This window comes from Perna viridis, chromosome 12 (assembly GCF_037379345.1).
Source record: "Perna viridis isolate PV_CMFRI_1.1 ecotype Kerala chromosome 12, ASM3737934v1, whole genome shotgun sequence".
Classification (NCBI taxonomy): Eukaryota; Metazoa; Mollusca; class Bivalvia; order Mytilida; family Mytilidae; genus Perna; species Perna viridis.
This window is the reverse complement of record NC_142456.1, coordinates 27,615,927-27,640,318: the sequence shown is the minus strand read 5'-3', so window position 1 is coordinate 27,640,318 and position 24,392 is coordinate 27,615,927. Positions and strand designations below refer to the sequence as shown.

Below are 24,392 nucleotides of genomic sequence, written 5' to 3'. Positions count from 1 at the left end.
TGAAGCCAGCTGCAGCCTGTCCTCTGGTGTGAGGGTTTGTTTCGTTCCCTGAAGACCCATGGAAGGCATTGAGCTTACATTATTCATCCTGATGGGTTGTTGTCCGTTCACCATTTCCATTTTTGTTATATTCATGTACAAACAGATTTGAATTTTTATAACCATACCTATTAAAATGTACTTAGTACCTGAATATAGCATTTCTGACTCCTCCATGTACACATATTACTTTTAGCTGAGGTAGCAAAGTCATCACCAGCTGTAGACATGATACTGAGAGCTCTGGTATCTCCTATAATTACTTCATCCCATTTCACCAACCAATCTAGGTTCTGTAAGGCTTGTTTCAAATGATGTCTGAAATATACCAACATATGATGAATATAATCTCAGTGTCCACCCTTCCAAAAGAAGTTCTAGAGCTATTTCTTATTAAAATGGGTCAAAGACAGAAATGGCTAGGTTGCTTTAAGGTTGGTAAAAAAGGAAGTAGAACTGAGATAGACCTGAAATAGCATCCCACTATATAAGACCCAATACTGAAGTTGCATACTAAATATACGAGTACAACCCATCCAAAAATAATGCAATGCTGGTAAATGCAACCAATCATAGAAAAGTTTGTTTGAAATGATGTTTGAAGTACAAGTATATCATCATATACTTATAGTAACTTAGTGTTCTCAAGAGTATGTGATAATTGTTACGAAAATTTTCCATAGGTTCAAATAAAGCTGCATCAAAAGCAAACTAGAGGCTCAAGAGAGCCTGTTGTCCTTTTCACAAAAAATCGTAAGTGTAAAATTAGTCGTAAGTTATGACATCACAATACTTTTATTTACTATGACGTCATAAATTACGACTAATTTTACACTTAAGATTTTTTGTGAAAAGGACTGCTGAATCGCTCACCTGGTTAACCATTTGCTTATTTGAAAAACTTGAGGAATGAGACAGTCTAAGTTAAAATCAATTAAATTGTCAAAAGCAGGAAATGCTTTTCATAGCATTTTCATGACCTGAACCAGAATTTTGCTTCAGCAACAATTTTTGAATTTTTTTCTTTCAAAAACCTGTATTATGACCCCTAATTTCCATTTTTAGTATAGGCAGCCACATCTATTCACAACAGTTATTTTGAGCACAATACACTAAAGAACTATTATGCTTATTTTCATTCAATGGTCTTAAATGGTTTTAGAGAAGAAGATTTTCAAAGTTGTACATGTGAAAAAAAAACCAACAAAAAAACTGTTTCAGGGGTCGTAACTCCTACATTAGTCAATGAATGGTTTTGAAAATTTCGGCATAGGTCCTTCTCATGATGCTTAACAATTTTACCCAATGCCAGAAATTTGATAAAGGCAATGGTTTTTGAGTTATTTGCAAAAAACTGCCATCTGACCCCTATGTTCTATTTTTAGTAATGCCGGTCATGTTTTTTCATGAATCAACAATCCTAACGGTCAATTTGTGTGGGATACCCTAAGGAACATATATATATGTCAACTTTCATTGAATTCTGTGCAATGGATTTTGAGAAGATTTTCAAAGTTGCACATGCGAAAAATGCAAACTGTTTCAGGGGCCATAACTCATCAGTTGACCAATTGTTTTGAAAATTTTGGCATAGGTCATTCTCATGATGCTGAACAATATTACCCCATTCCAGAAATTTGCTAAAGGCAATGGTTTTTGAGTTATTTGCAAAAAACTGCAATCTGACCCTTATGTTCTATTTTTAGTAACAGCGGCCATGTTTTTTCACGGATCAAAAATCCCAACAGCCATTTTGAGCAGAACACCCTAAGAAACAATCATGCCGAGTTTAAAACCAGTCAGTTCAGTAGTTTCAGAAAAGAAGATTTTAAAAAATTTGTCCATGACGATGACGGACGCCAAGTGATGGCATAAGCTCACTAGGACTTTGGCCAGGTGAGCTAATAAAAGGGCATTAATATACAAGCAAGCCAAATTCTGTAAAGCCTGTATTATGACCCCTAAGTTCCATTTTCATGTGACATTTGTACGTAGTATAATGTTCAAGGAAATATGAAAAATTGAGACATAGTAGATATAAACATCTAAGCCTGAAATCTATTTTGTTCTTTTAAGGGTGCATTAAATACTAATTTTATATGGATAATTACTTCTTCAATAACCATCTGATCAGGAAAAATGAAGCAATTATAAGTAGAATAAAACACAGTATTGGAATGATGGTAACAACATATATAGACTGTGTACACTGTGTTCCAACATAGCCTGAGTTACATTTACATGTATCTGGTCCTGAACACACACCATTACCACAATCAAAGCTGAAAAAGAATGATTGTCATGAGTTTTGGCTATTATTAAACATTTGACCAATAATTTCATTATGTGCAATGTAGAAATTTCAAAATTGTTACAAAAAATGACCAGATGGAAATTAATATTTTCTTTGCTCTTGATATCTTAAAAATTACCAAAAACTGTAAACTAGGAAATTTTTGTGCCATCATTCCCCCATCTTTGGCTATAAGTCTACTTAATCACAGATTTGAATCCATGTTTGCTCATTGAATAGAATTAAAATGTTCTGTGATGAAAATATTGATGACCAAAATTTTGAGTTAGGTCTTTTAACAAAAAGCCAAAATTAAACCCAACATGATTTTAGAAACACCCCACCCCCCCCACCCCCCTAAAAAAAGCTGAAATTGTTGAAATTAAAAGTAAACATACATTAAAATCCAGATAATAAAAAGCAGTATTCCCTTTTGAAATTCATGTTTATTAAACTGCCTTGAAAATTTTCCGGTTTACAGTATATAAATCTGTGTATTACTGTCTGAGAGCCAATCAGGGCTAGAAAATTGTCTAAACAAATTATATACATATTGTGATTCATGGAATCTTCAAGTCAACACTGATAAATCAAATACCCAATAGCTGCAATGTTTATTTTCCTTCATATCTAAATGCCTTGATCTAAGGAAAAGTTTATTATAATTATTTCATATTTCAGTGTAATTGCCAAATTATTGTTATAGTCTCAACATTATATATGTATATTGATAATGTCATATATATATTTTTGAATATAATGGGCCTTAACCATTTCTTATATCTTCTTTGAGCCAATAAAATATTTGTATTTGTATTTGTATATGTTTTCAAATGTTGAAAGATGATGCAAATTATCTACCCTGAAATAAGAATGCTGATTTGTAAAAGGGTAATATGATACTGCAGTTTTAATCAATTTTTTCTTGCAATTCTGAGATTCATTTTATTTTATATGGATCAGATGATGCTATTTTGGTCTACATATGCCATATTTTTATATGGCCATTATTGAGTCCTTTCTGTATTTAATTCTGTACTTTTGAGAAAACTACACTTTTCCATCGCACCAAAATCTACCAAATCACACTTAATCAAGAACGATAACTCTTGCAAAGCACTATTTTCATGTACAATCTATATAAATTTTATCTCAAAAACGAAACCCCCAAAATGTAAAACTAAGACTGGTTATGTGATCTATAACGGTTTCTGAAGAAGGAATAAAACTGAATTTGGTGGGATTTTGACATGCATGAATCACCTCCTGTCTGATTTTTATAAAGACTGATATTGAAATGAGTAATCAAGGGAACCAAGGTTATAGCGGTAATCAAAAGAATGTAATCCAGGGACAAAGACCAAGCATGGAAAACAGACATACACAAAGAACATAAGGTAACTAAAATCATACTTACAAAGTTACAAAAGTAAATGAGCAACTCGGACTCCACTAAAAACTGGGAGCATGGACCAGGTGCACCGGTAGGGTAAGCGTCCTCTGCTTTTCTAGAAACACCCGCCGAGTTGCTCATAAAAAGTCAAGTCCGGGGTAGACAAACGAGGGAAGGAAAACTATGACCCGTTGAATAAATCAGTTCTCATGGTGCTCATGGATACACCATAACGATCCACGAGTTCATGATAACGACCATAAAACTTCTGTAGTGATGACTTCAATTTTGTAGCAACATAACCTTGTTCCAGAAGCCTATTTGTTCAAGTTCTAGCGCGATACAAAAAGTCTGCATATTTTCGGCAAGCTCTGGCATAACGTATGAGTTGTGATATGAACACTCCATACGCAGGAGTCGAAGGAATGTTGCCACAGATGAAAGGAAAGTTGACAATTCTGAATGAAAAGTCATCACGTTTGTCTAAAAGTTTGATCAATAGTTTTCCTTTACCATCGATTTCTAAGTGTGGGTCAAGATATGAGGCTGACTTCACAGTGTCTGTAGTATCCTATATCCCAAGTTCTTTTGGGTAGATGCGATGTATCAAATCCCCAATATCAGGATTGTTTAAAGATAATATGTCATCTATATAGCGGAAACTGAGATTGAAGGATCTAGCCAAACAATATTCTATCTTTCTGATCAGATCAGCTATAAAGTGAGCCTCATAAGAGTGAAGGAATAGGTCAGCAAGTAAAGGAGCGCAATTTGTTCCCATTGGAATGCCGACCGTTTGTTGAAAAACATGTCCACCACACTGGACAAATATGTTGTCGATTAAAAATTCCAGCATTTTGTAAACATCTTCCTCTGTATATTTGAAAGATGATTTGGAATTATTTCTTACAAAGTATGAGGAATCTCTACCAAGAACTATATATTTGTATCTAGGTGTACCATCTTTTTTGGAAAAACAACGATGTATAATGTTTTTAAGTCGGGATTTTAACTGAGTATGGGGAATAGAAGAATACAGTGTTGAAAAATCATAGGTTTAATGCTATTATATTCAGATAATAGTCTTGAAATGATTGTCTCCAAAGGATCTTTCGAATTTTTTAGGATCCACATTGAATCAATACCACTACGGGAGTAACAAGTATTGTGGTAGGACTGTAGACCCTCTTTGACAGTTGTGAGTATAGAAGTTGCACATCCAGCTATGAAACGTTGTTTGTATGGATTCTTGTGAAGTTTAGGAATCCAGTACATATACGGTAAATCACAATCATCATCCTTGGTAGAGAGACCAAAAGAGGATAGCACAGATTTATGGTTTTCCATAATCTCTTTTTTGGAGAGAGTGGTAGAAGTGTAGGTCTTATCACTGCTATTATTTTCTACGTCTACCTCTGATAATAAACATTGGATATAAAACGTTTTGCAGACAAAAACTATGTTGTTTTGGGCTTTGTCTGCTGGTACGACAACATATTTGTCATGTATAGTAGACAATGTTTTTGCTACATCGGTGTCTTTGAAAACTGATGTAGCCTTGGCACTCATTGACCTACTTAAAACTTTCATTCGTTTCAAAATAAAAGACCTCACGGCCTTTAACCACTCTGACAGAGAATCAATGTCTTCTTGTTCTCGTTTTATCCATTTTCTTGCATAGTCCTTGATGGCATCCATAAGAACTTATAAGTTATAATTCCAATTTATGGAGCGTGGTTCACAGTACTTGGGACCTTTAGAAAGAATATTACGCAGAGATTCGTTTTTGAATGGAGAGGTTTTGCAAGAACAGTCAGGTGGTTTAGCTTTGAAGTCCTTAATCTCGAGGTTCTGCAATAGCCTTTTATAATTGAAAATTTTGGATGCGATGGGTGAAGTATAGGAATATGAAATAATTGGTATGGATTTGTCTTTGAAATATGGGGGAATTTTGTTGGTAACGTTTTTGTGATGGAGTTTGTTGGACAAATTAATTGCATCTATACCTTTGTTGACAAACGGTAGTGGAAGAAATGATCGTTTTTCTTCATCTCGACTTTTCACACAAACTCATTTTTTCTTGAGTATCAATCCTTAATACTGATTCCAGAGATATGCAAACCTGTTAACCTTCAGAACAATGTCTCATGTAACACATAGTTTTAGGTAAAAGTATTTTTTAATGTAAAAATTCTATTATTTTTCACAGTAACTTTCGTAATTTCAACCAAAACCTACCACAATTTATTACATTTTTATGTCTGATATTCTACATTTTTTTATTATATGGGAATCTCCCCTTCAATGTAGAGGATTAACAGGTTTGGGCATCTGTAGATCAATAATTAAACAGTATCCTGTTGAACTTCACACACATTTACAAAGTCTCATTTCACCTTTCTAAAAAAATTTTAAATCCTGTCCAAATTTAATTTGAAATTACATGAAAAAAAATCTGCTTAAGAAAATAATTTCCTAGATGTACATAAGATTAAAGATTCAAAAAGAAAGATTGACACTTTTTATCAATTTGTATATTTCCACCAATTTTACTTGGTTTTAATACTATTGCCCTTCACTTCCTGTTTATAAATTATAAAAAAAAATATTGATGAAAGGATGAAGACTTTGACTGATAAGTGTGTTAAATAGAATATGCTTAACACATTTATTCTTCTTGACACATTTTGCAAAAACTAACTTTCCTTCACACAAATTTATTACAAAACATCTTTCAAGAAGTCCCTCAAATCTTCATTTAATTTAAAGACTAGATCTTAAACATTTTTTTGTCTGAATAATTGCCTGAAATATATTTACTGATTTTAAAGGAGATATTAATTAATATAATTGCATATGAACTACATTCTGTTATTGTTAATTGTAATTGTAGGGAAGTTCCTGGGACAAACTGGTGAGCAAGGGCCCGGAAACGGTAAAAAATGCCGGTCATTGACCGACAAATCATGCAAATTACCAACGACCATTTTCCAATATCGGACATAAAAAATTGTCAACCCTTATAAAATTACAGTCTGCGTGATTTTATTACTGTATAAACATCCTGTCTACCTGTCTTCTAATTGTTCATTGGAAATTAATTGACAAGTGTACGTTAACAGCCACCTGTGACTGAGATTTACCTGTAACTGATTAGTTAATTGCATAATTAAATTAACGGTACACATGCAGCATATTACGATTTTTTGTTTACATGTGAGAATGTCAGCATGCGGTCGAAACCGATCTTGTTCACTCGTTCAGATATTTTATAAAAGACTGAGTATGTGATGAAATAACACAAAGTCCAATATTTATCTTTAAATAACTACAAAAAATTATTCTCGATGTGAGCACGTAAAAAACTGACACAAATGTCTACTGAAGTTTGATAACATGACCAATGGGCTGTCAAAATTTCCGGACCCTTGCTGGTGACATAAGGTATTTTGATCCTGGCAGATCAAAATCTCCATAAACAGCTGTGCCACAAGTGCATGATATGCCCATTGTCTTGTGAATGTTTTTGAAATAACACAGGGTTGTACAGGATGTCATGCTATGTATATCCTGACTCATTCCTTTTCTGGCTCAATAGGAAGTTAATATAAGAGACTGACAAAAATTGCTAACATGTTATATATGATACAAATTGAAGCAATAATTCTGATTAAGTGTTTATGAAGGATAGACGGATGGACGGATGGATGCAAAATATTTGTATACCATAACAGGTCACGTCAAAATATTGAGTCACACAAAAAAGGGACTTATTTGTGAACTCTCAAAATTTGTTTTTATAAAGTGTGGCTTATATTGTTTAAAGATTGAAAATAGATACCAACTGACCAACATCTATGAGTTTTTTTTTCAGATTTTACAGACATGGCGGCTAAAAGTACCGGTCATGTCCGATGTTCCAATGAATTTCGCCACGACTGCTTTACAGTTCCCACCCACTCTAATTTTTTAAGTTGCTTGCGGATGAGAATCTTCAAATTAACTAGATACGGCCTTACCCGCAAATTGGTATCTCACATCTTAAGCCAGTCCAACCATTTACACAAACACAGACATTTGGGATTTCACATTGACCATTCACACAGTTACAGGTCATAAACTCACATGAATCACCATAGTAACCAGCATTACACCTGAAATAAAAAGACAAAGCCATTCTGCAAAATTTGTCAGGCACAGAAAAAGATCAGACTTGGTTATGTAAAGAAAAAAAATCTGCATTTAAAGCTGTAATTCATAAAAATTGCCTATAAGATCCTGAACTTCATGCACTTTTAACATTAAAAATCTGGAGCATGTAATTTGCCATAAAATTTCATTGAAAGAATGATTATGTGAAAGTTCTGCAAAATGTCAACAAAATTAGTTGGACCAAAACAGGGTCAATGGATCAACAGAACATGTATACATATGCTATCATAATATTCATCTTTTATGACTAATTAAGTCAATAACCACAAACTGTTAGTGACTTATTGTTTTTACTCTGTTTTTTTATTATTTTTATTTTCCTGTCATCTTCTGTCTCCCTATCAATGAACTTTTCAGGAGAAATTATCAAAATCTGTAAGACTGACTTATATAAAACTTTAATTAAAATTTTCATTTTGCTAAATGTGGGGCAAGTCACCTTCTGTACACACAACTGCCTCAAAACCTAAAAATTTAGATGTGGCGCATTATGCTCATCCTGAAAACTAAATTATCCTGAAATTGTAGCATTTTGAAGTTTTGGCAAGAAAATCAGTCACCATTTGAAACAGTGACATGGTGATGAAACCCAAAAATTTAAATTCAGCATGTCATTTTCACCCAAGTTATTAAATTTCATATTGGACCATTTAAAAATTTTGGAAGGAAAACTGGTTGCCTTGGTAACGTCAACTTTTGAATGAGTTCTTTAAATGTCAAAATTTAAACTCAGCATGTCATTTTCACCCTAAATACCAAATTTCATCCAAATTGGAGCAATTTGAAATTTTGGCAGGAAAATTGGTTTCCATAGCAATGGGCAACATATTATTACCTTTATTTTTGTTGCAAAATCTAGGTGGCTTATCAAGCTGAACCACTGTACCACATTTCAAGTTCCTAAGCATCTACGTTTCTGAGATACATGTATTACAATGTCCTATATTTTGACTATTTTCCTTTCCATTTTTAAATGGCCGCCTTTTTTTGAGTTTTGAAAACTATTGTGTGCAAAGTTTCCAAAGAGTCAGCCATATAATTTTAAGAATTTCTCCGTAAAAATTTCATTGATAGGAAGAAGGAAGATGACGGAAAAATTAAAATAATAAACAAGGGGCTCCCAGGAGCCTTAATCGCTCACTTGGTTGAGTCTTGCCTTTCAAGGACAATAAATTTAACAAGAATTTGTCCAGCAATTTTGACTCAAGAAGACTTATAAGGATCATATCTGCAATTGAAAGAATTTGGCTAAACCTAATGGTTTTGGAGATATATGCGAAAAACTACTGTCTAACCCCTATGTTCTATTTTTAGTAACAAGGGCCATGTTTTTCAACGGATCAAAAATCCCAACATCAGTTCTATGCAGGATACCCCAACATCAAAAAGGGCAATGACTCCAACATAGCTCAAAGGATTAAAAGAAAAATTTGACCACAAATAGATCTCATCATGCTGAACACTTTTAACCACATGTCAGAATTTGGCTAAACCTAAAGGTTTTGTCCATACAGAGGATTCCTCTTAATTGAATACCTGATTATTGCATATTCCTGTTAATTGCATAGCATTTTCAAGATCCATATCATTTCCAATCTCTTCCACATTAAAAATTCCTCTTAATTGCATAGATCTACACAGAAATTCCTGTTTATTGCATAATTTTTTCCAAAATGTTATAAAAATTGACACTTTTCTAGCCTTAACAATGTATTTTTAACAATTAATTAATTAAAAGGTGTAGCCAATTCAATTGTTTGATATCAAGTTTTTATAGTATAAATTAGTTAAAAAGCCACATAAATTTATTTCTTTGTTTGTAAATACATTATGTCGGTTTAATAAATGCCCTAGAGTTGTTTATATCGGAACTGGAAGATGTATAGGATAATAAGACCATTACACCATACCAAATTTAACATTCATAATAATAGCATATTCCTGTTAATTGCATAATTCTTTCTGACAAATTGGGTATGCAATTTAGAGGAATCCACTGTTTATGCGCTGTCTGACCCCTATGTTCTATTTTTAGTAACGGCAGCCATGTTTTTCCATGGATCAAAAATCTAAACAAAAATTTTGTGCAAGATACCCTAAGGAACATTCATACCAACTTTGGTTCCAATTGCTCAAATAGTGTCAGACGAAGATTTTTTTAAAGAAATAACATTAAAAATAAAAACAACAAAAATGGGAATAACTCCAACATGGCTTAACAAATTAAAATGAAAATTTGACTACAGATAGATCTCATCATGTTGAACACTTTAACCATGTCAGAATTTGGTTAAACCAAACAATTTTGGAGATATATGCAAATAGCTACTGTCTGACCCCAATGTTCTATTTTTAGTAACAGCAGCCATGTTTAAAAAATCTTATCATAATTTATGAGCAATATAGCATAAGGAACATCTGTGTAAAGTTTAATATAATTCCCTGCAGTTGTTTCGGAGGAGAAGATTTTTGAAAAATTAATGGAGGACGACCAAGACGGACGCCAGGTTAGCTGAAAACGGAGTAAAACAACAAGTCACCGACACTTCATGGTTGGTGACTTATTTATATTTGTTTTTGTAGAAAAGTAAGTGTACTTACAAATTGCTACATTTTTTTTTGTTCTGTTTTCTGTGTTGTTTTGATATAAAAAAAATTGCTGATTTTATTGCTGTTCAGGATATTTTAACTTTACAAGTGTACATATTTCAATTTCTTACTGCTTTTTATCATTTACTAAATATGAATATCACAATGTTGGTATACTGTTGAGTATTGTTTGTGTGTTATAGATAAAGGTATCAGAAATCACCAGTAGTGCCATATTTCTGAACATTTTTCTATGTTTTTAAAAGGATCATAAATCACAATAATTTTTGGCTTTCAAATCAAATGGGACAGCTTACTTACATATAATAGATTCCGTGAATTAACTTTTGATTGTTTACATGAATACAATTATACATTTGTCTGCACTACCAGATGATTATTGTTAGTTGTCATATTTAGTAAATAACAATTAGCTGTGGATTAGATCAATGTCAAATAGTTTTTATAATACTGTTCGTAGAAGTGTTTAACCCTTGTCATGCTGCGCCTGACCTATGTGGGATTGGCCCTGGTTCCACTTTATTGGTTCTGGCAGTGTTAATCTTAGTTTAGGAAAGCACAATTTATGTCCATCTGCATGCAGCTTGACTATGAGGCTATCTCATATAGAGTTTGTTTCAACAATAATGACTTGAGAGCTGTAAGAAGAGGTCATCAGTTTCCGCTGCCCAAAAAAGTGATATTTTTTAAGGAGTAGGGTTCATTTCTCGACAACCCTACATTTCTCTGCCCCCCCCCCCCCCCAGAGCAGAATTAATCTATAGTGACCTATTTTGTCTGGAATCTAAATAAGAATGGTGTCTGTTACCCCATTTCTTTGTCGACCCCTTGTATTGACTACTTCAAGTTTTAGGCCAGAGGTCAAAATTTGGAAAAAATTCTCATTTTTCCACATGAGTGACCCTTCACAAAACTCCTGACTCCCCATTTGTGACTGTAACAAACCTGATTTGGCTTCAGCGGCCTTCACCGAGTACAGGCTGTGGATCCCGTGAACCCTACATTTAGCAAAAAAAATGACCATTTTTAGTGAGACCAATTTTACTGCGTCAACAAGCTCTTTAAGCTAACAAAGTAAGAGAGGTTTGGCCTTATACTCTTACTCTAATTATTTTACTATTTTTTAAATAAATTTGAATGGCAATATTTACATTGTCAGTCAGCCATTTTATTTCAGATTGGCTGCTACGGAGATGTTGTTTATTTTATAAGGAAATTTATACTTTTGGAAGTATTTTTAAATTATTTTGAAATATTTGAGATGGCTAATAGAATAAATTGTTAACATAAAACCCTTGAGGATTTATTAACAAAATTTTTATTCAGAAATATTTAAATCTCTTTTCATATTGAAACATTCTCAAATATAAGCCCGTGAATTTATTGTGTTATTGTTCTTTTTTTAATTACTTGTCACGGTATATTTCAGAACTTTTGGGGACTGTGATCTTAGCAGAGTTAGCAGTTGTGATCTTAGCAGAGTTAGCAGTTCAGTCATTTTAATGAGTAGTTTAATGTGAGATTATATAGTGATTTAAGCTCAGATAAGCAGTTCAGTCATAAAAGTTTAAGGTAGAGAACTATTTATACTCGACATCAGCTCAGCTAAAACCATCAAAAATTAATTTTTTAGGGCTAACATATTTATTGTCACCTACCTGTGTTTTAACTATTAATGACAGAATTAAAATTACAAAATAATTTCTCCCTATGAAGTCTGAATCCATTGCGTTCGTAAAATTGAATGGCAATATTTACATTGTCAAAGTCAGCCATTTTGTTTCATATTGTTTGCTATGGAGATGTTGATATTTTATGTGGTTTGTCTAAAGACGAATGATTACAGTATGCACTTTGGTACCTTCAAACTTCTCGGACATAATGCTTGTTTGTCACATATGAATCTGATTTGGCAGGAAAGCTAACGGTTTTCACCAGATATCTCCGAAATGTTACGAACATTGTTTGTATACAAATAGGAACCAATATGGTGGATTTTTGTTAAGGATTATTCCGTTAGGATTTTTATTGACTAGTTAAAGTGCAGAATTGTCCTGTAAGTATCGACCTCTGTTAGACATAGGTCAATTAACACAATATGAGTTGTAAGAAAGACAACTCGAGTTCTGAATCGCAAATGTTATGAAAATTGAAATTCAAAACAATATTGAGCAACATCTGACGTCAAGTATAGTGCAAGTGGTTTGCCATTTCAATAAGAAGTTAAGAGAGGGTGATCTGAGCAGTTCGTAGTCATTTATACAGCATTATATAACATAAAGATCTTACCAGAGATTAGTGATTCACTGTTTCTACAAATGTTTAAAGGGATGTGTTCTTAGCTATGGTAAGCTGTTCACAATCATTTAAATATCACCTTAAAATGATCATCCCATAGAGTAGCTGTCCACTTACTTATTAGAAATAAGGGAAACTGATACATTCAGCCTTGAATTTCAAATAGGGAATCAAATTAACTAAATACTAGTAATCAGTATGACTGTGTGTTCTTAATTTCTTTACCTAATGTGTCTTCATAGTTACATATTGCATTTTTAACTAGTTCAAAACCCGGTTTTGGTCATTATTATAGTGATATTTAGGATAACCTCAGATATACCTTGATCTATACAGTGATTGGGAAGATTTCTTTGCCAATGTGACTATGGCCCCTTACTTGACAATATGAATGGGCCATCACAAATCACTAAAATGAATGAACCATATGGGTCAACCATAAAATATGGGAAAAAGAGAAGCTTGCAGAACATAGACCCTAGGCCATGTTTTGAACCATCTGTCTTGAATATTTGGGATATCATCAGGTTAAATGCTTGATTCAGGGGTAGAAGGGTCCTCTTATTCTATATCTTGTCGGTAAACTTGTTTTTCTTGTTTCTCATTATTAATGTCATTTGGTTTGTCATGTGTGATTTGTGGTTCACTTCATGTATGATTGGATTTATTTGGTAGATTGTCACTTTTATTACCAGCATCTTTGGATTATTGTTTTACTTGAAAAGGTAGCACTTATTGTCCTGTTTCCAACTTCAGTCATTTTTTAAACTAAAAAACGAAAAGAATAGAGAATAGACAAGTACTTGTATACAAACACAAACTATCTTGTCATTGTAATTAACTGATATTTATGTTGATTGAATCAATACTAAAACACACTTTTTGACTTTAGATATTCAAATATACCAAAAAAATTGTCCATAATTACATTTTGAAAAATTTATTTGGGTAGGTAATGGTGCATTGTATCTCTTTTATTTTATTTTTTTCAGTTCTTAGCTTAACCATGCACATAGTTCTGGTTTGTTTTCTATAACTAGATATGTTTGTCACTTGATCAGGACACAAATGTCACAAGGATAAGTAGATTGGAAGCATTTTATTACATAAAAAAAAAGCTGTTGTTTCATTTTCTTTAAAGAATAACAACCGTCTTTGAATCTAACATATAAGGGAAGCATAATGAAAATCAAACATATTTTCCGATTATTTTTAGAAATTGAATCGTATGAGTCAATCATGTCACCTGATTGGTTGATACAAATAACTCGACTTAAAAAAAGAAACAGGGAATTCACAATGTTTATTACACAGAGATGATTATACGAGGTCAACAAAGCAGAAATTGGCAGAAGAAAATATACAGTAAAAAGAATCGTAATAGTAAAATCCGGATTTGAAATAGCGGAATTCTGCTAAAAAGCGGAAAAAAATCATGTCTGATTATAGAATGTTTTCTATGGAAATGCTGACAAATAAAGAAGACGTTGAAGATGGACTTTTAGCGACAAAATAATTGACCCTGAAGCTGCTATGCTATTTTCATAAAAAATTGAAAAATGACTAATTGTGCTTACTATGTTTGAATGAGCATCTTTGTTATTATTGATCTTAGATCAATAAAAGTTATATTTAAAAGTATATAGAGTGTCATATTTTCACATTAGTTTGTTTCCATCTACAATTTTTACCTGTACAGGTGCAAATAAATGTGAGATAATATAAGTTTTGATGATTTAATATTTGGAACAATGCCATAAACATAAAAAGTCATAATAATTAAACACTTATAAAACATAAAACTTCTGAAAACATGTTTCACATATTCAAAAGTTGAAAGTCCCAAGTAAATATCAAGGTATGACACAGGTAAGTCAAAAACTTGTTTACTATGAAAATGTCAAAAAAATTATCAATGGCCTTCTTTTCCGCAGATCTGTTCGTTTCCCGAACAATGATAGTTAGAAGTCATCATCAATATACAGTTTTAGAGAATCCAAAGGAGTTCCATGCGGCACAAACTCTTTGTTCAATTTTGTTTTTTAGGTAAACGTCACTGACATTCCACACTCATCCATTACGAAGATCTTCAGGGAAATCCCAATCAGAATTCGGAGAAATATCACATAAGGATATATTGCAAAGTATATTTTGATTAAGGTTCATGTTTTCTGGTCCCAAATGTTCGAATTTTGGCATCATCATCTTTGCTTTCATTGAAAAAATGGAGACTTCATTATCGTTACTCAAATCAACAGCCGCCCTTTTGAAACATTTTTCATCAAATGTAATTACATTTAATTTTATCCTTGTAATTCATAAAAACATCTGAGAATCTCGAAAATACGCCAGATCTAGACCAAACAAAACACTTATATAATTTACTTACTTCATTACCACTTTCAGAATTCCCTACTTGTCTAAAAACGAACATAAACAACTGACTTCCGAAAACAACAATAGTTGCGCGCAGCAGCTGAAGGGTTAATCTCTTTTTCCAATTGGAAGAGTTGGTGACAGAATATACAAGAGGTGCACTAGGATGCAAACATAGTTAACCTAAATGTGCCATAATAACTTTCAATGCTCAAATTGTGCACGCCCTTTCCAATCCCTGCTACATCCATTATCATTTGCTGTATGTGATACTGATAATACTATAATATCTGGATATTTATTTAAAGGCAAAAAAAGACTAAAATAAATTACTCTGAATTCTGAACTCACTTCATTTAAAGAGCTCAATTGATATTTCATATAGCCAGTCCATTTTATCAGGTAATTAGGAAATATAGGCTGGTACCCCAGACCATGTTTTTATTTAATATTTTCTATGTTCAACCCAAAAGTTTGGTAGCCTAGCTCAAAATCTAGTAGCCAAGGGCTACTGGGCGACTGCTTATTTTTATCCCTGTAATTTATCATCTACATATAGTTCAAAGAAATGTTGTTGTTAAAGGAAAAGACCACATTTGCATTAAGTCAGGCTATTATGAAAAATCATACACATGTAACCTTTATTACAAAATGGGCTTTTGTAAAATGCACAAGGCTATGCAAAATTTGGAATCTTTGAGATATATGGTGAATAGCCATCTTGCAAAACTTATCTATCTGAAGGAATCGCAAGGTTGATCATACATAGAATTTATTGACTTTTACCGATAGCTTCTGATTAGCTCATGATGTCACAAGTACTGCATATTAATATGTAAAATAATAATTTGCCACAAATATTTCTATGACCTTTTTTTCTAATCACAAAACCTGCTATCTTGTCAAGCTTATGATTGCACAAATGATAAAAGAAAAATATTCAAATAGTTTATTGACTGGCAACACGAACACTCTTTGGATTTAGCCATTAGATTTTCCTCAGAAATACTAGTCTTTTAGCTGCAAATACCATCATTTATCAGTGTAATCTGACATTTGCTTCAATCTCTTCTGTGTATTTTGGATTGAAGTTATAGTGTAAAAGTCCCAAATTTGCACCTTCCTAGGACATCGTAATCAGCTATCTATTTAATTCAATTTTACAAACAATCTTCTTGACATCACAGCTTAACAAATCATGATGTTGCCCATAGGCATCGGAAATTCAAATTCCCTTATTTTCAATCATGATTAATTAGTTAAGAAAAGGAAATTATTATTTTCCAATTTAATTTTCATGAACATTAACAGATTTGTTTCCATATTCATGATACGCATAACAACATAGTCGCCTCCTCTAATAAATCGATTGAACTTATCAAAATTCTTCTCTCATGTAGCAAATGCTAGACATAATATTGAGAGCCTTTTAATCTGTAGTCAGCACTCATACACATACTATACCATTTACTGAGGTAAGAGAGTGTTATATTCACCACCGTCCTCTCGACCGCTACAATATCTATATCCCAACACTTCATTGCAGTATAGGGAACAGTATTAATAAAACAAAAACTTACGAGCAAACATTAAAACTGCTACATTGGCCAAACTGGTATTGAGTAATATCAAAAATATCTGTCTGGTTTCCACCACAACCTCCTGTACAATAAAATGGTGCAGGACTGTCTTCCAGAACTTCTCCCCTTGTTAGTGGTCCTGCCATTGATGGTCTCAATTCTAGTTTCAAAGACCATGTTCCAATTCTTCCATTTTCTGAGGAGTTGTACCTGTAAAATTTAACAAAAATTGTCCAGTAATGATGCTGTAAGACATAATTGAAAGCTATACTTCACCTGTGTTATTCAACTGGTAGGAGAATCACAAATTTGCACATGATGACCATGTTGTGAAAAAGACATTCATATAAAGACTCATTTTTTAAAGAAAGAAGTTGGAGTCTTATAGAACTGAATACTCGAAAGTCTCACAAAAAATAAAAATATCATGTCAAGCTATCCTCTGATTATAAATCATCTCCTCAATCAAAAACTAAGACAAATGTGACCAAACTTTTCCAGTTCAATTGTTGCATACCAACCCTAGCTTCTATGCTAATTTCTTCTGCTTTTTTGTGTAATACTGAATAAAAAATTGAAAAAAAATGACTAATTGAGCTTACAGTCACTGAACCGATCAGTGCAACAATTTAATGGATCAATAATCCATGACCAGTAAACGATCTGATTACAAATCTGCTATGTAAAATGACAGATTATCTGTTGAAAATAAAACAAATGTAAAATAAAAAATATTAATTTATGTTTAAACCTACTGCATTATGTAAATATGTGTAAAATTAACAAAGAAAACAATAGAATCCGTAAAAAATATTGATTGCTCTGTTGTAACGTGATGCCATCACCAGTTTAATGGATCGGTTTGACTGATTGGTGGTGGATTGCAATATTTGTTGAACGGATCAGTTCAGGTATTGTACCATATTTGAATGAGCATATCTGTTGTATTGGACCAATAAAAGTTATATGTAAAAGTATTGTTGGATTCTACAGTTTCCTATTTTTACATTAGTTTGTTTCCATCAGCAATTTTTACCTGTCCAGAGCAAATAATTGTGAAACATGGATCCGGAAATGGTAAAAAATGACGGTAATTGACCAACAAATTTTGCAATGACCGACGACAATTTTCCAATATCGGACATAAAAGAATTGTCAACCCTTATATTACAGTCTGAGTTGTTTTATTAGTGTATAAACATCCTGTCTAATAGTCTCCCAACTGTTTATTGGAAATTAATTGACAGGTGTGTGTCAATTTTAGCTGATGTGCCCCATTGCCTATACAAATTAATTGACAGGTGTGTGTCAATTTTAGCTGATGTGCCCCATTGCCTATACAAATTAATTGAAGCAACGGAGAATCTTCATATATTTATTAATTAAGAAAAAAGATGGACAAGTCCACCATTTTCCCCTGATCTTTCATAAGTGATGAAAAAGCCCGAGAGATAGAATGTTTTGTTTACATTTTAGAATGTCCATGTGTGGTTGAAACCCAACTCGTTCACTTGCGTAAAATTTTTGTAAAAACAGAGTATGTGATGAAATAACACTTACCAATATTCATCTTAAAATAACTACATACAAATGTTTTTTAAAGTTTATTTTCGATCTGAGCAGGTAAAAGACTGACAAAAACGTCAGCTGGAGTTTGATAAAATGTCTGGCATGGGCTGTCAAAATTTCCGTACCCTTGTTGTGAAATAATATGGTTTGATGATTTGATAAAATTCCATAAACATAAAATTTCAGAAAACATTTTTCATACTTAAAAAAGTCACAGGTAAATATCAAGGTATGGCACAAGTAAGTCAAAAACTAATTAACTATGAAAACATCAAAGGATTGCTGATAAAATATAAATTTGGGAAAAATATCATTTTGACACATATCACTATCTGATTTGGCATGTTTGAAGCAAGAATATAGTACAGTCAGAGAATGACGAGTCATTTTCTCGCTTAGGCAGAAGTACACCCATCCACTGCGGAGATAGTCAGGGAAACCCTTTCAGAATTTTAGAAAAGAATCACTAAGGGGCAAAGTGCAAGATATATATTTGATTCCTATTTATCTCTTCTGGTTCAGAATGTTCAAATTCGGCATAAATGTCATTGCTATCATTGAAAAATACTTGTGACTTCATCATTCTCACTCAAATCAATGTCCGCCATTGTGATTTTTATCAAATATATTTACTTTCAATTTTAACATAATTCATAAAAAACATTTGAAAATCTAAAAATATGCCAGATTTCTTCTAATCATCCCCTCCAATGTCAAGGAGCAACCACAAACAACTGACTACAGATAAAAAACAATAGTCAACCTTAGCAGCTGAAGGGTTAAGAAAATTAATTTAAAAAAGTGTCTTGCTTTCAAATTTTCAAAACAACATTTTTCACTTTTTTGATCATGGTTTTTACAGAATTATATGAACTTTGGGGAAACAAAAATATTTTCCCTTTTGACCTACCTAAAACCAGGAGTTGAGGTCAGGTAATTATTCTAAGTGTGAGATTGTGTTTACTGATATCAACCTTTTTTGACAATCTTCTCATTAGATTTTGATAGTAAAACACTGATCATTAAAAATGCCTAATTTCCTCACGTTTTACCGAATTTAAAAGTGAAATGCCTAATTTTTTAAAATTCAGATATTCCCGATAAAATTCGGTGTGTACGATAAAATTAGGATACACAGCGTAATTAAATTCGACGTTTTTCTCGGTTATATTTGGTGATGTTCCAGTAAAAAAATATTGTTTAAAATGTGTCATTAATTCGTTTTGAAACCAAAATTTTTCACGAGTTTAGGTGGTGCCCTTCGTAAAGTGAAAATGCTAGTGCCCGAAGTAAATGCTTTAAAGATGCGGTAATTTGTAAAATTTGAACATGAACAGGATAACGTGAGTAATAAATTAACGTACAATAAAAAAAAAGGATTTTTATCATATATGATAATATTAATTAATTATTGAAAATGAATAAAAAGTAATACATGAAAAATACATTATAACGGGTATTTGTTAATAAAAAAATTGTATTTCAGCTCCTCATTTTAAAACATACCATTGTAAATAATGTATTAATTCAGAACTTCAGTCGCAATAATAAAAAAACGAAAAAGAAAAAAAAGAAAAAACGCTCATTCTTAAATCAGTGGTTGCAACAAAATGTGACATATTTGCATGTGAACAAAATAATAAAAATATCATTTGATGGTTGGATTTAAATTACATTTCGAACATGAAGATTACATGCATTGTCACGCTAGGTATATCACCACTTGTACAGGAAGTTAATATCAGACATCATCCCAAAAGTCGTATGTATGTGCCATCTAATTTAAAACCAACCCATCAATTGTGAGCCCTTGAAGTGAAAATTTGAAAAGGTCAAAAGTGAAAAAGGCTCACAGAACAGGATATCAGAGAGAATCCAAAATCACTTACAACGTATGCCCTTTCTAGGGAAAGCCTAACACCAAATTTAAAATCGTTCAAGCCATATTGGGAGCCAACGATATTTGGCCTGCCGAAATGACAGACGGACGGACGAGGTGTCCACTTGTTAAGTGGGGGTATAAGTTGCACAAACGGTCGTTTACAATTGATTTCTATCGATGCAAGCAGGTGCAACAACAGATAATGTTATTGTGTGTATTTAAAAAAAATATATATATCAAAAATTTTTTTCTCATTTTGATTCTTAAAATTATTTACATTTACTTAAAAAAATATATTAAAGTAAACATTTTGTTGTTATAAAAAATTTTTATTCATATTTTGTGAATTCAGTATGCCGTAGTTTGATTTAAAAAAATACTATACTGTAACAGATCTTATTGAATACATGTAATCAATTTATCGGTTAATTGTAGAAAAAAAAACTTGCCTGCGACAAGATGTGCTACCTCAGAATTCTGTTTACAGTTAATTTGCATTCTAAACTGACTGAAATACATGTACATTGTACATATCCATAAAAGTTATATTTTACTTAATTCCAAAAGAAATTGTCCGTAGAATTAAAAGCTCCAGTCAACACCCATTAACCATGTCTGTATTATATAATGTTGTATACTTGTTTTTGATGCAGTTTTTTTTATAAGGTCATCAAATAAAAGATTGCAAACTGTGAAATGCTTTGCAGGTAATGGAAGTTGCTAGCCGACACCGTTCAAAGATAAAAGAAGCCGCACATGCTACCACACCAATCGAGTCACTTTCACGATAAATGCAAAATGTTTATTAAACTCTCAATTTCCGAATTAATTCTACAAATCACATTTAATTACATTGGCTTTGTTTATTCTAAACACTCAGATGTTTCACGCACTATAAAATACATTCTAAAGTGTTAGAAGAGCGTTCCCTTGGTGAGCATGCAGAGCTAAAATCATGGTACATGGAAACCGCTAAAAGAATGAGAGTTGTTATAATATACTGTATACCGAATAGACCAGTCATATGTGAAAGACCTCATTTATTTAAAGCATTGCAAAATCAGAGGGGAGGGTCATATCACATTAAAAGGGGGTTCGATCCAGATTTGTTTTACTCTTCGGTACGTTGACTTACTTTAGCATGTTTGATACTCTCAGACCCACATGGTGCACATTTGTATGAGCGTAAGCCGGGAAATTAACACAGCCGCTTGGCTGTTACATGCAGTAGGACATATTTGTCGGAGTTTTTCAGTCACGAAAGCTGGCTCTGCCAATATCTACTAATCAAGATCTCCGTAACGGGCATTCATTACAGACCAAAAAATGTATACAAGTCAAGTCTTAAAAAAATATGGTATTAACAGCTTGTTTTATTTTAAAAGACGATTCTTACCAAATGCCCATCATTTTGCTTTAAATAGATTAAATTCTCAATTATAAAGGAGATAAACACACTTGAATAAACATTAACAGTACCTACATGTGTATACATGTAATAACAAAATTATGTAACATATGTGACATGGTTTTAATAGTCTAAGTTTGAAGATTTATTTAAATGAGGAAGAAAAAAATAAATGCCTCCCCCCACATCATTATTAACCTAGACCCACTTATTGGGTATTACATTTTGAATCTTATACAATATTTCAAATTTATATGTACTGTGTGAAAACTGAACGAAATTGTCTTTGTGCATATCACACATACAAAGCATAATTGAATTGCCTTTTAATTTTTTTTTTCCAAATCGTTGACAGTTGGGTAGAACAGCACAGCGGCTTATCCCTACCACATTGGAAGTTACCCCCCTAAGAAAACCTCGAGGTTGAAGACTCCGATTTTTCAACAAGCCATACGTGATTAGGAACAGGATGTGTATTTCATTTATGTACTTAACAGGTAGTGCCCTGGAGTGTCAATCAATCGGCACGTAGTGTGTGCTCGCGGTGTGTGTGTATTTGAACGTTATACAGCTCACCTGTCGGGTCTGTCAATAAACATAATATATAGGTATACATAGTGAAGAATGCTGTTTGAGTCGTGCGTAACAATGCTTTTGGGAGGATGGGGCTTCTGTTAAATCAAAGTAACTGTTTTTTTCTTTTTTTCTTTTTTTGTTTTTGGTTGTTTTTTTTATTTTTTTTTTTTATTTTATATTCACCAAAGTTGAAATAACTTGTAATTAATTAATAACTCCTATAATGTTTACTCCTGAGCTAGTGAGTTTTGTGAAAAGCAATGGATACGTAACAAAACACTTTAGAAATTAATAGTTACCAACCATGCATATTTCCGTAAACACGACAATTTTGATGTATATCATCATACATGTACGTTGTGTCACTCATCTAATTTCCCCTTTTATTCTTAAAATGAAATTTGTCATTGTGAAAAGCTAGGATTTAGAAGTTATTACATAGTATTCGCTTGAGAATATATGCATGTACAATGTACGTATTGACCATAGAATAATGACCTCAAGTAGTAAAGCTATACAATGTATTATATACAGTCCTTGATACAGTCTTATAAGATGAAAAGGTATTGTGGTTACTGAAGTACATGTTTACAAAATTATTTTTTAAGTAAAACTGAAATATTTGTTTGAGAACATACTTAAAGTTAATTTCAGAAGTTAACAAACTGTAATTATAAGTCATCCAGATTTCCTTTTTACAGTTTAGTTGAATATTATAGTTTTCTTTAGTACTGCACAACCATAGACCTGTAACTATAGGATGTATAAGAGTCATAAAAATTTTGCCAATTTTGTATAATATCTATTTTTTTCTTCGAAAGATCATCTGACAGTTAGGAATCTATGGACCTGACCGCCGTTGACACACTTTTAATGTGCTCAATGTATTCGTAATAGATAAATAAGCTAAAAATCCCACAAACAGTACTAGTGTGCAGACGAATCTGTTCGAATCTGCTTAAAAATATGACATACAGGAAATCAGAATTTCATATGGTTGTCTTACTGTAAAAAAAAAAACAAAACAAAAACAAAAACAAACACACATCCCAAAAATACAGCATCAACCTCTCTATCTACTGGCCCAAGACGATTAAGCAATGACACCAGTATTTTAAAATCTAGCAAGAGATATTATAATTATATGAGAGGATGGAATTCCACATTCCTCTATACTCTGCTCTCATGCGTATAGTTCCAAGTTACAACATTAATTCCTTGAGAAAAACGTTGCTGTTGTACATTGAATCCAACACCTTTTAGCATGTTGACGTTTTTTCAGATTACTGCGTCTTTAAAGCATTTACTCTGGGCACTAGTATTTTCTCTTTACAAAGGGTGCCACCTACGCTCATGAAAAATTTAGGTTTCAAAAGAAATTAATGACACATTTTAAACAAAATTAGTGAAAATTTAACTGGAACATCATCGAATTTAACCGAGAACAATGTCAAATTTTATCAGGAATATCCAAATTTTAAATCAATACCCTAATTTAATTATTTTACTCTAATTTTAACGGCACAACTCCGAATTTAACTCGGAACATCAAATTTAATATGTAAATCCTAAAAATTACTTTCACTTTAAAATTTGGTAAAACGTGAGGAAATTAGGCATTTTTAATGAGCAGTGAAACTTATTGAAAAGGCCAAATTCTGTTTATTTGAAATAACCTCAGTGCCTGTGGTGCACACTTGAAAATAGCAGGCTCTGTTGCAGTGAATATAATGCATGTTACATTGTTTTTGTCAGGTTTTTTATAGGTACTAAATGCTTTATATTGCCACTGAACTCTTGTTAGTACACATTAATAATGTACTAAAATAAAGTAAACAAAATATTATATTTTTGGCATTTTATTCAAGTTTGCCAACTTTTACAGATAGAAATATCTAAGTAGTTTTGTTCTGTCATACACAAACATTGAATTCCTTGTTTTCATCAATCTGCCATTTTAATGTCCTTCAGTTTATTGCATACTCATCTGTTGTCAAAGACAATTCAACCAGTAGAAATGTCTACATAACAATTTGTTTCAATGCTGACAAGAACGGTATCAAAAGCCATATTGTTTGTATGCAACAAAATGTTTTAATCTGGGTCACTAGGCACTTAAAGGCTAAAAACCACTAATTCCACTTCCCATAGGCTTC

At 32.4% G+C, this 24,392-nt stretch overlaps 1 protein-coding gene across 1 annotated transcript in view; it reads right to left on the bottom strand.

The window, feature by feature from the left end:
• LOC148601884 (uncharacterized) overlaps nucleotides 1–24,392 on the bottom strand; it is a 202,798-nt gene that overhangs the window by 58,015 nt on the left and 120,391 nt on the right. The window contains exons 18-21 of the mRNA XM_088554708.1: nucleotides 16,802–17,011; nucleotides 7,745–7,879; nucleotides 2,151–2,321; nucleotides 189–357 (exon numbers count right to left, since the gene is read on the bottom strand). Coding sequence (XP_088410834.1) covers nucleotides 189–357; nucleotides 2,151–2,321; nucleotides 7,745–7,879; nucleotides 16,802–17,011 — 685 coding nt within the window. The remainder of the gene's footprint in view (nucleotides 1–188; nucleotides 358–2,150; nucleotides 2,322–7,744; nucleotides 7,880–16,801; nucleotides 17,012–24,392) is intronic.